This window comes from Mesoplodon bidens (genome assembly GCF_964165515.1).
Source record: "Mesoplodon bidens genome assembly, chromosome: 8".
NCBI lineage: Eukaryota > Metazoa > Chordata > Mammalia > Artiodactyla > Ziphiidae > Mesoplodon > Mesoplodon bidens.
Genome location: NC_138165.1, coordinates 74,462,966 through 74,479,834, shown reverse-complemented (window position 1 = coordinate 74,479,834; position 16,869 = coordinate 74,462,966). Strand labels below are relative to the sequence as shown.

Here is a 16,869-nt window from a genome sequence, read left to right as displayed (position 1 = left end):
CTATAACAAGATATTAAGTATTAAAGAATTAAGATACGTTAAATGTAGTGAGCACTAAAATTGTATTGTGCATAGTTTAATATTTGATAGCATCTCCTAAAACTGTTGAACCAGGAAGGGTTCGATGATCAAAGGGGCTTCCTTTGTCATACAGATCCTAGCTGTTGCTTTTTAGTCTTTGTGAATGTTAATGATTCTGAGTGAATAAAGGATTGACAATAGCTGCAGATTTTTCTAGCAATGTGGACTCTGTGTGTCGTTAGGATTTAAGAGATACTATTTTCTATAATAATAAACTGATATACATAATTTCATATTTATCTCTTTTTTTTGCCTCAACATGTTATGTTTTGTTTTCAGAAATATTCCTTTTTCGCACTCCTTACTGATGTCTTAGAAATTGAAATTAAAGACAAATTTGCCAAGAGCCGTCCTATCATCAAGCGTTTTCTGGGGAAACTAACCATTCCAGTCCAGAGGCTTTTGGAGCGGCAAGCCATCGGGTAATCAGCCCTCACACCTAGGGGTCTTGTTGGGATTAGTTCCTACTGAAGCAAGTGAAATGATACTTTGAAGTCCGAGGACTTTTCTTACTGATAAGAAGTGGTAACATAATTCTTTTAAAAAGGAAAGTGCTCTATGCCACGGAGCGGCTGGGCCCGTGAGCCATGGCTGCTGAACCTGCGCGTCCGGAGCCTGTGCTCCACAGCGGGAGAGGCCACAGCAGTGAGAGGCCCGCATACCACAAAAAAAAAAATGAAAGTGCTCATATACTTATTGAAATGTGCAGGGCAGAAAGCACTTTATTTTAATTATACACCTTTTTTGGGTTATCTATCTTTTCCACGATGTACCTACCATTATTACCATTTCAGTGTCAAATGTCACAGTGCTCAGTTGTTTTTGAGATATTGAAATCTTGCTATAAAAATCCCTCTCTAGAGCAAGATCTTCGTGTCAGGTTGACGCCTCCTGATCCTGATTAACCCCATCCAGAGAATATGTTATTCCTGAGACACCAAAACTACCTTATTTTAGGGCCCTTTAAAACACAGCCTAGACTCTGAGAATGTGTTATAGTGGAGCTCTAAGACATATATGTTCGTTCAGACAACTAGAAATTACTTGTTGAGAGAATTTTAAATTTATTTATTTATTTATTTATTTATTTATTGCTGTGTTGGGTCTTGGTTTCTGTGAGAGGGCTTTCTCTAGTTGTGGCGAGCGGGGGCCACTCTTCATCGCAGTGCACGGGCCTCTCACTATTGCGACCTCTCGTTGCAGAGCACAGGCTCCAGATGCGCAGGCTCAGTAGTTGTGGCTTACGGGCCCAGCCGCTCCGCGGCATGTGGGATCCTCCCAGACCAGGGCACGAACCCGCGTCCCCTGCACTGGCAGGCGGACTCTCAACCACTGCACCACCAGGGAAGCCCGTTGAGGGAATTTTAAAATGTGATTTGACGTTTGTTTTCTTTCTGTGAACTTTTTGTAAGCTGTGAATCAAGTAGTTAAGAAATCGTAACATGCCTCCATCCCTTATTATACAATGGTGTATATATTTTCACATGGTAAGTGCCAGCAAACCGAGTAACACTGGTGCTCTCAGGTGGCACTGGGGGGCATCTTTTTCATTTTAGGAGGACATTATGAACATATGATAATAGTAGTGGTAGTAGCAGCAGTATCAGTGATAACAGTAGTTGTAGTAGTGGTAGCAGCAGTAGTAAACCAAAGTAGACAAAAAAGATGATGAGACCCTATTCTATGTCAGGAGCTAAGTAAATTACACTCATTAGCTCATGTAATCTTCTCAACAACTCTAAGAGGTGAATAATGTGATTATACCCATTTTGGAGATGAGAAATCTGAGGCTAGCAAGCCAGGGGTGGAGCTGGGATTTGAGCAGATCCGTCAGCTCCAGAATCCCAGCTTCTCTGCAACACTTTAAGGACTGGCAGTGATGGAATACTAGTCTAGCTAACTGGGGAAGGTTGCTCATTCCTATTCACCTTGCAGCTAATTAACTGTTCTATTCTGGCAAGTCAGAATTTTTTCAGGCATTAGTTTCCTCATCTGAAAAATAAAGTCTTTAGACCGATGATCTCTAAGCCACCTTCAAAACCTGAAATTAAGAGATTCTAATGGATTCTAATTCTGTGGCCATCAGAGGCAATGGTTGAACCAGACCACATGAAGCAGAAATATTAGGCTGAAATTCTAGCAGCCTGGTTTAATTAGATAAAACTGGGAAATCACAGTTATTTTTAAGGATAGCAATTCTTGCTTCTAGTAGAGATAATATTCTTTGGGAAGTTTTAAAAAATTATTTTTAAGATTGATAGAAAATGAAAAATTATGAAGAGTGAGAATTAACTCTCATTGGAAATATACCTATAATTTAGTTTATATAAGTATAATCATATAATGTACATAATATCTGTGACCCTTGGCAGAGTGTCAATTTATGTATACCAGTAAGAATGATCAAGGAAAAATAAAACCTTAATCAGTGCTTGAAACTCCTGTTAACTTGCTGGCTTTTCATTCAGTCTTTTAAAGAACTGGACACATAGAGTACTGCCTGTCATGGATTCCATATGTACTGGAAGGAAGTCCAGCATGAATTCATAAAATATCAGAATTATGAAATGTTTCTACTTAAGTATATTAAAAGCATTGCCTGATACTTAGGGATTTGCTTTATTAAATAAATATGATACTACATATTAGTGTATTGGCTATTAGCATCTAAATATATTTTTGATCTGATTATTACTTTCTATCAAGTAATTGATATGTCTTGAAAAATACTGAGTTTTCTTATGTGTTTTGTAGACTGCAACTCTCTGAAGTAGCTGAGGTTTTACACACTGAGGTTTTATAGGATGAGCTAGAAGTCCTTACAAATTACCTATTTTAAGAGCATTGGTTTGAATGTGACATTTTTCAGAGAGTGGCTTCCATTCTGTCCAAAAGGCACGTCACTTTGCCACGCTTTGTCATTTGCTGTGATTACACTAGTGAGAGGATGTCTCAGTCAGACAGAGTTCTTTGGCACTTATTCTTTATAATGACATATCATAATAATATATAATATAGGGTACACAGTTATCTGTCATGGCAAGAGGCAGGATGAATCAGATGAGACTGAGTAAGAACAAGAAAGAGGTGAATCCCTTGACAGGCACGCAACAAGGATGAAACCCCCTTGACTTGGAATCTCCAAATAGGGAGGCTTTCCTGTACTGATAGATTGAATAGTTGAGTATCTTGTCAGTTTGGGTAAAAAATAGCACTAACACCTGTTAAAATTCTTTTTTCCAAGTAAAGAGTCTCATTTGTTAAATTTATTCAACAAATGTGTGGGTGTGTATACATATAGTGTCTACTAAATGTTAAGCACTGTGTTGGGTATTTGGGATATGATAGTGAGCAAAAGGATGGATGCCATTCTTAGACTCCCTACTAAACATTTACTTCCTAGCTAAAATGCATCACTTTTATAAGTTTTTTTTTTTTCTTTGCGGTATGTGGGCCTCTCACTGTTGTGGCCTCTCCCGTTGCGGAGCACAGGCTCCGGACGCGCAGGCTCAGCGGCCATGGCTCACGGCCCTAGCCGCTCCGCGGCATGTGGGATCTTCCCAGACCGGGGCACGAACCCGCGTCCCCTGCATTGGCAGGCAGACTCTCAACCACTGCGCCACCAGGGCAGCCCATAAGTTTTTATCATCAACACCAACACTTTACTTTTATTGGCCAAAGAGGAAGAGAGGAGAGTCAATTTAATTTTAACAAAGAAATGAAGATTTTTATTATTCCAGGACTGAATGTCCAAAGACGTGGGTGAGGAACGGTAATGTTGAGAGTAGGTCCCAGTAGTTTGCTGCTGGGTTCATGCGTTAGTGGACAAATGTGGAGCATCTCTGTGTGTCAGGCACTGTCTAAATGCTGGAAGACAGTGGTAAGAGAAAAAGACATCCCTGCTGTCATCATAGAATTATTCGAACACGCTAATGTAAAAGCATTTAACATACCTGTAATGTCTAATAGTTAAAAATGCCCATATATCCCTTTACAGAAAAAAATTTTTTTAAATACCAGATTAAGTAGACAAAACATTATGATAATAATTGCATTGAGATGCGCCATGAGTAAATATCATTAAAATGCGTGCTACCGAAAGCAGCCAAGAGTCACTGAAAGTGTACATAAAATGAGATCTGATCTGGGGACTGCAGATCAGGGGCTTCTGTGTCAGATGCATCTGTGTTCTAATCCTGGTTCTGTCACTTAATTGTTGCCTGGCCTTGGGCAAGTTACTTACCCTCCCTATGCCTTAGAAAACAGGGCCACCACCTGCCTCACAGGGAAGATTGAAGGAGATGATGCATGCAAAGCCCTTATCAGAGCGTAAGCACTCAGTTGGGGGAAACAAAGCTTTTTAAAAGCATCAATCAAAAAATTATTACAACATTTCTAGGGAAGAAAAAGAAAGAAGTAAAGGAAATGATCTTATTGTTTTAAGAAAATTTTGCTATGAACTCAAAGAAATTCATAAGATCTGAACTGGGATTTTACATGAGCATGTAAATGTGTACCCGCTAATGTAAAATCCCAGATAACATCTATTTATAATTGTACTGAGGAGGTAGAGAAGAACAAGCAAAATCGTTATGGAGATTAATAATCAGTAGCTGACCAGAGGCTCTGAAGTGTACAGTGGTGCAAGTATTAGGTAGAGGCCTTGTGTTTTCCTCCTGAAGTGGCCATTAGGGGGCAGTGTGAGAGCAGAGATGGTGTGATTTGGTGCTATCCCTCTGTTTATTTTCCTTCATTAAGAATAAATCAGATTCTGAACGAAAGTTGCTTGCATACAGAGAAATGATGTCATTGTATTTGACTTTGATAAATAAACACGGAATTGAAAAAGATCAACGACTCCATCCTCGAGGAGGCTGGTAGCCTGAGCCTGGGGCCAAAGTGGGGCAGGAGCTGGGCCCGGTTGTAGTCCCCTCCAGCGCACCTCCAAGTGTGGCAGCGAGACTCCGACAGCTAGTGCAGTTCTCCAGCTGTCCCATCAGTATGGCTCACAAGCTGCCTGGAGTATCAGTGATAGGCCCCCCAATAGTGAGGGCCAACAGTGAGCCCCTTACTTTACAGGTGAGGAAGGGGAGGTGCAGCAGCCCCCTGCCTCTCACACAGCTGGAGCAGCCGTCAGAGCCCGGCCTGTTCTCACGCTGCTCTGTCCTAACTCCCAGCTCCTGTTCTTCAGGATACAGCAGCACTGTGCCCTCCATGTGATAACCCTTACCTGTGCGCCTCTCCCTCTCTTTTGTTTCTTTTTCTTTTGCTCGGCCGGCCGTGCAGCATGCAGGCTGCGGGATATTAGTTCCCCAACCAGGGATGGAACCTCTGCACCCTGCGGTGGAAGCACGGAGTCCTAACCACTGGACCACCAGGGAATTCCCTGTGCCTGTCTTTTTAGAACCTAACTCCTATCATGCTAAATGCTAAGGAACCAGACCTTCTATACATTTACACTTGAGTCAGAAAACACCCCAAATTTTAGGCCTTGCTCAGCTCCTTGATGGCTTTTAAAATGCCCTTTCTCTGGTCACTCTTAACAGTGAGAGAGCAAATCAGTGCCCTTTAAAAAAATCATAACAATATTGTACAGTATTGCATTTTCAGCCTTTACTGATACTTCTCCTTGTGACAAGATTTCCTTTTATCCCTGGGTTTATAAGTATTCATTTGTACAAATGAACAAAATTACACTGACTCTTAACATGCGTTTGACCTTTTATTTTCTTGTGAGTATGCAAGTTTCAAGAGAAATATGTGGGGTTTGGGGGGTGGCCTATGGGAAGAAGATGAAGGCTGACACCAGAGTAGTATGGATGAAGGAACCATTTCTCCTCTTGCAGTGATCAGATGCTCAGCTACAACCTCGGCAGAAGGCTCCCAGCTGACCATGTGAGTGGGTACCTCCAGTTCAGAGTGGAGGTCACATCTTCTGTGCATGAAGGTGAGATACCTGTATAAATATATTGCTATAGGAAAAACTTGTTAAATCTTACTCTGTTGTCAGTTTACACTTGAACAGAATTGTTTGTATCCTGTTCTGAACATAAAATAGCTATCAAATGATTACCTGCTGAAGTTTTCCAAGCAGATTTAAAAGCCTGTTTATCAAAAAATCTCTCTTAGGTTTTACCTGCCTTTGGAAGCTGGGATGTGGAATTTCCGGCAGTAGTGAACATGTAAACCTCATGTGTCAAACTGACCAGCAATATATGTACTCGTTTAGTAGTGAATAGTAACTCTTAGCAAGTTGGTGAGACCTCAGTGGGATGACTGAATTCTTTGAACTGATTGGTGGCAAAGGAATAGGACATTAAAAGTTCATTCGTTATTACTACTTTGTTTTTATAAATGCTGTTTTCTCCTTCAGATGCTTCTCCAGAAGCTGTTGGCACAATACTTGGAGTCAATACCGTGAATGGAGACCTCGGAAGCCCTTCTGATGAGGAGGACATGCCAGGCGGCCATCATGACAGCCCGGTTTGTTCCAATGGACCAGTTTCCGAGGAAAGTGCTAATGGGACCCCCAAGCATTCTTTCAGGACTAGCTCTACTCTGGAAATAGACTCAGAAGACTTAACCTCTACTTCTTCAAGGGCCTCACCTCCCAGAGGACGTCAGGATTCACTCAATGATTATTTAGATGCTATTGAACACAATGGCCATTCCAGGTCGGGTGCAGCTACTTGTTCGGAAAGGTCCATGGGAGCCTCTCCAAAACTAAGGAGTAGTTTTCCCACTGACACAAGACTCAATGCAATGCTTCACATCGACTCAGATGAAGAAGACCACGAGTTCCAGCAAGACCTGGGTTATCCATCCTCCTTGGAGGAGGAAGGAGGGTTGATTATGTTTAGCAGGGCATCAAGAACTGATGATGGGAGCCTGACATCCCAGACAAAGCTAGAAGACAACACGGCGGAGAATGAGGAAGCCTCCACCAATGAAGCTGCTTCCTTCGAGGATAAGCCGGAAAATCTTCCAGAGCTTGTGGAGAGCTCCTTACCCTCAGGCCCAGTCCCTGATGAAAGGGAGAATGCTCCAGAGCCTCAACCAAGTGCTGACCAGGGGGGCACTGAATTGTGTGGCTCTCAAGAGGTAGATCAGCCCACAAGCGGGGCAGACACGGGCACTTCTGACACATCAGGAGGAAGCCGAAGAGCCATCAGTGAGGCCGAGTCCCTTGATCAGGGGTCTGAGCCTTCCCAGGTGTCCTCGGAGACAGAACCCAGTGACCCTGCCAGGACAGAGAGCGTGAGCGAGGCCAGCACCAGGCCTGAGGGAGAGAGTGACCTGGACGGGGCCGACAGCTCCTGCAACGAGAGCGTTACCACGCAGCTGTCCTCAGTGGAGACACGGTGCTCATCTCTTGAGAGTGCGCGGTTCCCCGAAACCCCAGCCTTTTCTTCTCAGGAGGAGGAAGATGGAGCCTGTGCAGCAGAGCCCACCAGCAGTGGCCCTGCTGAAGGGTCCCAGGGTTCCATATGCACTCCTGGTTCTTTACCTGTAGTGCAGGTGCCCCGTGGAGAGGAGGAAGGGCCAGGGGCAGAATCGGCTCCTTCACCTGACCAGGAGGAGGTGGGGGAGGTCTGGCAGCGGAGGGGGAGCCTGGAGGGAGCTGCTGCTGCTTCTGAGAGCCCGCCCCAAGAAGAGCGTGACGCGGGGCATGCCCAAGGGGCCTGTGAAGGGGCCACTGCCCAGGAGGAGGGCGCGACCGGAGGTAGGATGTAGAAGACAACGTGGCCCGTGGCTCAGGCATACCCGCTCAGAGAGAAGTCTTGTGGTTTTGTCCCTCAGTGGAAATTGTACTGCAGGGCAAATATTAGCTGAATTCTTCTCCTTGGGGTTCAACAGCTTTTTTTTTCTTTTAACATCTTTATTGGGGTATAATTGCTTTACAGTGGTGTGTTAGTTTCTGCTGTATATCAAAAGTGAGTCAGCTATACATGTACATATATCCCCGTATCCCCTCCCTCTTGCGTCTCCGTCCCACCCTCCCTATGGATCTTCTTTTGATGGAATAAGAGGCCTGTCAAATAACAGTCTTCCAACTTAGATAATGAACCTCAAGGCTCTGCATCAGTGTGGGCACCTGCTCTGCCTAGAAATGTGGCCCGGTGGGTGGGGGCACCCCTGGTCCACACAGGCCTGGAGGCCTGGGATGCATGCCGCGCGCCGGCACATTCAGTGCCCCTGGGGCTCAGTCCTCTTGTCTGGGCAGTGTGAAAAAGCATAATGAATCTCTGGCGGGCCCTGGGTTTGTAGATACAAAACCAAACAGGCCGGCAGCATCTACGTTAGTGTTATCTGCGAGGTTCTCAGGAACATCTTAACTCGCTGCTTATTGCATGAGGCTTCAGAACAGAAGGTTAATATGTGCTTTGCATCAGTTGTCATATTTTTGCCTTCTGCAGTATAAGAAATGTCAACTAAGTTAGGTGATACATTCTGACACTTGAAAACAAGCTGTTTGCGTGTCTGAGGATGCAAATTTACCCATAAAATTTGTTTTATGTCTCAATGAATGTGGCTCAGCAGAATGATCCCTTTAAACTGTTCTATTATAGCTGCATCAAAAAGTCCGAGTATAATTTCATATGCCTAAATAGCATAGACTCAGAAATAGAAATGGTTTTCTTATTCTGTAACTTATTTTTCTACCTATCCCCTTCTTTTCTTCCTCCACCTTTTTTTGTTTTTTGGTTTTTTTTCATACTGGCGGTCATTGTGTGACCCTAAAGCATTGGTGCAGGACTAGGACAGATGCCAGGGTGGGAAAAGGCGGGGGAGGGGGAGGAATGGGCCCAGACCGACATCTCCCTAGAAGACCCACTTCTGACTAAGCATCCACCTCCCATTCTCTTCTGTTGTTTCTGGGTCCTCATCTGGGAAATGAGACAAAAGAGAGACAAGAGACTGGCCCCAGGATTTTTGTTAGGTGTTTTTTTTTTTCCAAAGGCTGTTTTGACACTGAAGGGGAAACCAATACCCAGGTAACTGTTTACCTTTAATCCTAGGTTCTCAAGCCAACGGCCACCAGCCATTGCGATCACTGCCTTCAGTGCGCCAGGATGTTAGCCGGTACCAGAGGGTGGACGAGGCTCTCCCACCAAGTGAGGACCTGCTAACTAAAGGGCTCACCTTTATCAAAGGTTCAAGGGTGACAGGACCCACGGGACCTAAAGGACGGATGCCCAGTCCCCCAGAAGTAGGGTTCTGGGAGCTGCCACGTGACTTGGCAGATAGAGTCTGGAAAGTGCTTAGCAGAAGACTCCTCTCTGGCACAGTTCCACCAAATGAAAGGGTGGCTGGGGAAAGTAAATACTCTAAAGGAAAAGAGATCCAGATGTTATGGACAATAGGATGTATAATAGAAAAAATTTTAAGTCTGCATAAGGCAGTATGAATTTTCAATTATTAGACAAATAGGTACAATCTCTTAGAGGAACCTAGCTCTAGGTAATATACTGCTTTTTATTCATTTACACCATTTTAAATCATTAACTGCAGGGTCCTGGTTTTTTTCCTTAGGGATATCCAGAGAAGAGTTATTAATTTCAGAAATTAGTCTACTATTTTCTGGACCATGATGATTATCTGGAGATTTGAAAGATGCTTCTTTTTTTTTTTGCTTTCAAGAAACACATAGCGCTTAAAGGAGAGATGGGTGAGGACTAGGAATGCTGGGAAAGTTATGCGACCTGAACTCCAAGAGCTGAGTGATGCCCATGGCCAATCATAGTCTGAATGTAATTTAAATTCTATTTAAGTTTCTAGAATCCCTTAAAGCAGTATTACTCTGTGAGCACAAAGCATTTTGAAGAACAGTGATAAAGCTCCGTAAATACTGTTTCTAAGAACACATTGGAAAATACATCTTTCTGCCTTAGTGCTTTTCCTTCTTATTCACCTTCTCTATTCACCCATCTTATATGTGATCATGGCAAGAAGTGGATGCTTTTGGCCCTCTGTGTTTTAAAACGGTGGGACATAGAGCGGGGGCAGTATGCATTTAAAGGGCTGAAATGCTGAGTAGTTAGTTTTGGTCAGTGCTGACAAAAGAGCTGAATGGTGCTGTGTACAATTTGTCAAAATATTGACTTAATCATTTATAAATACTGTTGTGCCCAGATCCTCCCCTTGTTCATATATTTGGATAACTGAGGGTGGTTACTCATAGGAAACGTATATTTTAAGCAGTTTTTAAAAATCATCCAAGAGATTAATTAACCATTGTGTCATCTTAAGCAGGTGGAGGGGAAAACTTCCTTACTGTTTACCCTTGGAGAAAATATTAGAGGCAGAAAAGAAAAGTATTCCTGGGTGATATTTAGATATAATTGGAGAAAAATGAATTAGGAACACCAGGAGAGAATTCTGGGAGAGCTTTGTTTACATGAGTATGTGGATTAATAGTAAGTAATCAGAGTTTCAGGCACCTGGACAGGAGGCATAGCATTGCATCAGTGTATGGATAAATGGCATCCTCCTGGCCACGTCCAATTGCTCTGAATTTTGTTGGATTCACAGTTTTGGTCTCTAGATTATATTTAATAAAGACAGGTACTTTCCTGCTGAAATTATGACCACTATTTGTGCTGTTCCATGCATTTGTTTAAACACTGGTATTTGCATTACACAGATATAATACTAAATTTTAGGATTTAAAAAAATAAACAATTGGCAGTTCATTTTAATAAGTTATTATATCCAAAAGGAAAAAAAAAGCACCTTAGTAGTGTATCCAATTTAATGAGTAACTGATGAACGGCGGGGTGGGGAGGAATTCTTAAGAGTTGTTCCCTCTTGTGCAACTTGCAACTTGCAGCTTTGGGGATTTACATTATCATGGACCAATTACAGACTATGGTCTGAGCATACCTGATAACTGTTCAACTCTGTCCTCACACTGCTTTGCCCTCCCCTATTCCCAGTCGGTCTCATCTTTTGACAGTCTGTTTAATCACTTGGCTGCCTGTCTAGTTGTGCATCCTGCCCGAACCAGTTCTCTGCCTTCCTTGCCTCACTGGGCAGCTCTGCTACTGTCTCTGGCCATGCCTCTTAACTCAGAGCTGTGGCATTCTGCATTCGTATATTGTCTCTCAGGAGGCTCAGCTAAGGGGCATCCACTTGGAGTATGCAGATTGGCCTGTGTCTTAAATGACCTGGCTGAATTATTTTAAGGTTAGGGATTATACTTTTAACATTATTCATTATAATACCTCAGACTTGTATAGTGCTTTACAGTTTACAAAGAATTTTTAGCTTTTTTAAAAAAAATTCTTTGTAACAATTTTGTGAAGTAGGTCAAGCAGGTCTTATCTGTAATTTATAGATTGATGGGTAGAAATCAAATAATCTGATTCTTTCACTTTATAGATGGAGAAATTGAAGCCCAGATAAATTAACTTGTTTAAGATTCCATACTGGTAAAAGTTGAGACAGCGTCTCAAACATTTTTTCCTACTCTGTGATCTAAGATTAGAATGGTAGGGACTGTTGTGTAGGTACATGAATGTAAATTCTGAAAGCTTGGTTAGTGGCAGAGTGGTGACATATTTTGGTATGTTATCTATTAGGCACAAGCACCACCTGAAATTAGAGGGTTTGGGGGCTTCTCTGAAACTACATTATATTGTGTTTTGAGGGCAGACCTAGGAAGGCTGAAAAGATGCTCAGCTTTCTTCTTCCAGGTGAAGATCACTTAGCAGGACCCTTCTCTGGGAGGTCCCTCAAGTATAAGTAAAGTGCTGACAGTGACAGTACTAGTGACTGTCTTTTGGCCTAGGTGGATTTGCTCCGTTAAGCATCTGTATTGGACTCAGACGTGCCTTTTCCTCTCTGTGTAGGTCACTATCCACACACCTGCAGGACAGTCTACTGAAGCACGATCCCCCCCCCACTCTGGATTCTTTTTTTCCTTATTATTATTGTTGTTGTTATTTTAGCTTGTATTTGCCTTAAAAATACCCATGTACTAACATACAGTGAGGAAACTATCCAGTAAAGTTTGCTTCTCTCTGAAGATTTGCAAACTCAATTAAGGGGATTTAGAGGTATCCTTGCTATGCCTCTTCACTCTTATAGCTGATTGCGTGGTCAGGGTTATAAGTTAGTCTCTGAACATCTGTTTGATCTCTTTTTATGTAAAGCAGGTGTCCTTGTTTGTTTGCTTCTTCTTCCAGCCTTATTCCTCCTATCTCAGGACCAGGGAATGGATGTTGGACAGAGACCACTCAGCTGTAATGATGATCGATCGATTGGTTCTCAAACTCTTACTCTTGCGTTAGGCCGTGGTCCCTGCGCTGTGACCTTGTGGGCTGTGTAACCTCAACCACTGGTTGAGAGACATTCTGATGAGCCATACAAAATAAGAAAGCTCTGGTTCTTAAAGGTGACATGGCACTGTTGAGGGAAGCAGCTTGAACTTGAATATGTACTGAGTGCCTTAAGAACCTGCTGTATCTTATTCTGAGGTGATTGATAGGCTGGCAGCTGGAGGTTGTTCAGGGCTGAAGCCCACTAAAATGTCATCAGCATAATGAATCTTGGTCTTTTTAGCATTAGGATAAGTGAAAAAAAATGACCAGCTCAGCCCCTTCTGAAACACTATGTTATTTTTTTCTCTTTTGGCTCCAGTGTAATTGTGACTTAACCCATTGCTGTACTGGAGACAACAGGAAACTGTTGAAAGGTGTTTTTCTCCCAAAAGGGTAGGAATAGGAATAGATTCCGGATGAACAGTCCACAGTGGACTCTTATAGGATCCCAGGCTTATTGCCATATTTTTAGGACTCGTGTATTTCTTATGTGGTGGGTTCAAATGAGTAGCTCTGGAAAAACACGGGGGGATGTTTATCATTTTTTGTGGTTGTGCACTTTTGTTATTAAAGCATCCTTTGAAATGAAGGTTTAAAAGAAGGTAATGAATCTGAAAAGTACAATTAATCTTATAGAATTTCTACTCTGTTTAAAACTAGGGGCTCTTATTTTCTAGAATCTAAAAGTTAGTTTGGAGAAAAAAATTCACACTTTTAATCTAAAAAAAGCTACTTCCTTAAAAATCGAATATTAAGGTCCAAAATATGCAGCTATTTGAGATTTTTTAAACTTTTTATTCAAATATAATGTACATGCAGAAAAGAGAACATTCAGCCTGCTGAATTCTCCCAAACTGTGCCCACCTGGGCAATCAGCACCACATCTGTGGTCCCTGGGAGGCCCCTTGTGCCCCGCTACCAGTCTCCAACCCCCACTCCTGAAGGGCAAGGGGACCCACTGTCCTGACTCCCCAGAGCATAGACAAATTTAACTTACTTCCGTACTTTATACAAATGGTATCATACTTCTTTGAGTGTTTAAATAAGGAAAAGGAAAAAATAATCCATTAAACACTGATTTCTGGCATCTATTACAAAGCTTTTTTCCTTAAAAGTACCTTTAGTTTATTGTAACTTCATCATCTCACCATTTTGGTGAGGATACCACGGTTATTATAATTTTTACAGAGGGTTTATAAACTTACTTCACAATATTCAGGTACTTCATTTTCCTTAATCCAGTTACAACCAGGTCAGTTCCCTACTCATAGTCCTCTCACCGCTTTGAGTTACGTAGTAGACAGTTCAGTGCTGGCTTCCCCTGATATGTGATTCATCCTGTCTAGACATTGACCTTCTTCCCAGTCTCAGCAGTCACTGAGATGTGTTCACGTCTTCATCTAATCACCCGGGTGGTCCAGTGGAGACCAAGGTCTAGTTTGAGAGGAACGAGAAAGAAGAGTGATGAGATGAAGAGGGGCCGTAGTGATGACCCCTGCCCCCTGCCTACATATACTGATTCTAAAAGTTGAAAATAACTAAGACCTGCCTGGCTCTACCTCCCTGCATCTAGGATTAATGCTGTGACGGTGGCTTGGCGTAGATTTTCATGCTAACTCTCTGACTTACCCTTAATGTCCAGCTATTTAAAGGGGGCTATTATATTTGAATCTCAGGGTGTCTTAAGTGTCCACTTGCTCCTGGATTTCAGTTTGGGGTATTTAGGCTGAAATTTAGTTTCTTGCGAGCCCGCACTTCATGATCTCTAAGAAATCCAGCATTAGCTCCATGGGTTTGTCCATTAAGTTAGCTGCTGTTTTAAGTTCTTGTTAATTTACGTCAGTGTTCCTTAAATTTTAGTGTGTCTAGGAATCACCTGGGAAGTTTGTTAAAAATGTAGATAACTGAGTCCTGACTTCAGATAGTCTGATTTTGAAGAGCTGGGGTGTATCCTTGGCATCTGCATTTTTATTGATCCTCACAATGATTCTGACGTACTGTCAGAATCCCACACCTTGAGAAACATTCTCTAGATAATAGTTTTCAAACTTTATTATTGCTGTGAAGCTTTTTATGGAAGTGAAGTCTTATGTGGAAGACTAATATGCACAACAGATAATATTGGAGCTTCAGTGTTTAAAGTGGGGTTGGCAGGTGGTTCAGCAGCCCTGCTCCTCAGGACCCCAAAGCCCCTGGCCCCAAAGGCTTAATTAACTTAGAATCTATTTTGGAAATTCTGGCCTAGACATAAGATGTTGCTGGTCCTTCCTGAACCTAATGTGATAAAATGGGTGTCATTGCAGATTCATGTTATTTTAGAACTGAAACGGACCTTAGCAGTGTTTACACCTCTGTCTTCTAATTTTTTAGGTAAAGAAACTGTGAGCCATAGAGGTGTAGTAATTTGTTGAAGGTCATGTAGCAAAGGTATGACAAAGTCATGGCCAGATACAGGCCTTCTACTTGCTAATTTAATGCATCACACACACACACACACACACACACAACACATTGCTGTCAGTCTCACTGCACACTGATTATGTACCCCAGTTTACAGTGTGGCAAGACAGGGAAGTAAATGCCAAGGTCCTAGTCTTCTAACCCTGCCTGTGTGATTTTAGCATTGTCTGTGAAAGAAACTGATACCAGGCCATGTGTTCTCATATGCTTTCTTAACCAAGAACAAACCAGGCCTCATGTAAATACTTATAAGATATTAAAGCAACCATACCCCCACCCCCGCAAATAGATAATGACAGATAATGATAGAGGACTGACCTTCCTACAGGCACCTCTGCTGTCTTGCCTGGATGGAAGGGTATTGACCACTTGGGTAAGAGTAAATATGTAGTTCACGAATAAGCCAATAGCATAACAGTCTTTCCCAGTTCAATGCCAAGTGTCCACTTGAAACCAGCAGTATAGCATTTCTCTTTATGAGGACTTAAGTAACAACCTCAATTTAAAGATACGATATTTGATAGGGAGAGTCTTAATGTGCATCCAACATCCCATATTCTTAGCAAATTTTTGGACCTTGTTTTCTTGTTTATCCCATTGCATAGAAATGTCTTTATTGAAATACAAATTAAGGTTATTCCTGGCCTTTGTGGAAAGTGAATACAAGATCATTTTTTAAAATTTTTATTGGAGTATAGTTGATTTACAATGTTGGGTTAGTTTTAGGTGTACAGCAAAGTGAATCAGTTATACATATACATATATCTACTCTTTTTAGATTATTTTCCCATTACAGAGTATTGAATGGAGTTCCCTGTGCTATACAGTAGGTCCTTATTAGTTATCTATTTTATATATAGTAGTGTGTATATGTCAATCCCAATCTTCCAGTTTATCCCTCCCCCGACCCCCCAGTAACCATAACAAGAATCATTTTTTAATAGCTTTATGTTATTTAAATTATTTGTTCATTCATTACATGCTATGTGCAAGGCACAGTGGTGAATATATTTGGAGATACCCCCTCCTCCATTTTCCTACCCATGTGGCCCACATACAGGTCACATTTCTTGGGATAAATTCTTGTATAGTTTATTCAAGGAAAAAGTTCCATCTTTGAAGGTACTTTTCTAATATTCTTTTGTCAGAGAATTGAAAGTATGCAACAGTGTGTTTTCTTTTCTGCTGTAACTGCCAGAAAACTTAGAGCCAAGTTGTAGTGACAACCTTATCTTGGGAGCTTGGCAGAATCTCTCTCTCTGCTTCCTTTAGTTGGTTTCTGTTTTGTTTTTATCCCTAATTGACCTATCCTACATTTTTTAAAAAAATTGGAAGCTACTGTAAACATTCTTCGGGGGAAGGAATGGTCATTTGTTTCCATGTGCATTTGATTTGACATATAGTATGTGCTTGAATTATCCTGGCCCTAATGAGAGAGGAATGCAGTGGGAATACTTGTTCTCAGAATCTTTGAGATGGGAAAGTATGCGAGGAGCAGAGCGAAACAGTGGAATGGATCAAAGGTTTTAGAAGGTGGCTCCTGGAAATGCCTTTATGTACTTACTGTTTGTCAGCATATGGCAGGCTGAGCAGGAGGTCTTTTGGAAACGTCCTACTGATGGGATTGTAGCTGTGCCCGAATAATTCATTCTTGGCAGCCTGCTTCATTGTGAGTCCGTGTTACCTTGGAGCATGAGTGACATGGAGTTGTTTGTTGTCTGTGTGGTGCTTTTCCCCACAGAAAATTTGTCTTTCGCTTGCCATGTGTCATAAATTATGATCGGCTGAAATCAACAAAAAGATATCCTTCCACTCCCAACTGAGGCAGTCTTCAGTGGTCTTCTGGTGCTGGCTGGGATCTACCGTGCAGGTTTTTGCAATCGTAAGGACTTTGTTGGAATACTTGTTCCGTTCACCTCCAGAGTAAATGCCATAGCTGGTCAGGAGCAAACATGCTTTCGCCCTGGTCTCTAGGATTAGACCCACGGTGTCTGCTGATAAGCTG

The 16,869-nt window shown here is 42.1% G+C and overlaps 1 protein-coding gene across 9 annotated transcripts in view; it reads left to right on the top strand.

The window, feature by feature from the left end:
- HECW2 (HECT, C2 and WW domain containing E3 ubiquitin protein ligase 2) overlaps positions 1 to 16,869 on the top strand; it is a 412,125-nt gene that overhangs the window by 272,172 nt on the left and 123,084 nt on the right. For 8 of the 9 annotated variants that reach the window (XM_081242421.1, XM_081242422.1, XM_081242423.1 and 5 more), the window contains 4 exons: positions 361 to 503; positions 5,928 to 6,028; positions 6,455 to 7,804; positions 9,102 to 9,197. In XM_081242421.1, coding sequence (XP_081098547.1) covers positions 361 to 503; positions 5,928 to 6,028; positions 6,455 to 7,804; positions 9,102 to 9,197 — 1,690 coding nt within the window. The remainder of the gene's footprint in view (positions 1 to 360; positions 504 to 5,927; positions 6,029 to 6,454; positions 7,805 to 9,101; positions 9,198 to 16,869) is intronic. The other variant, XM_081242425.1, reaches the window with a different exon arrangement.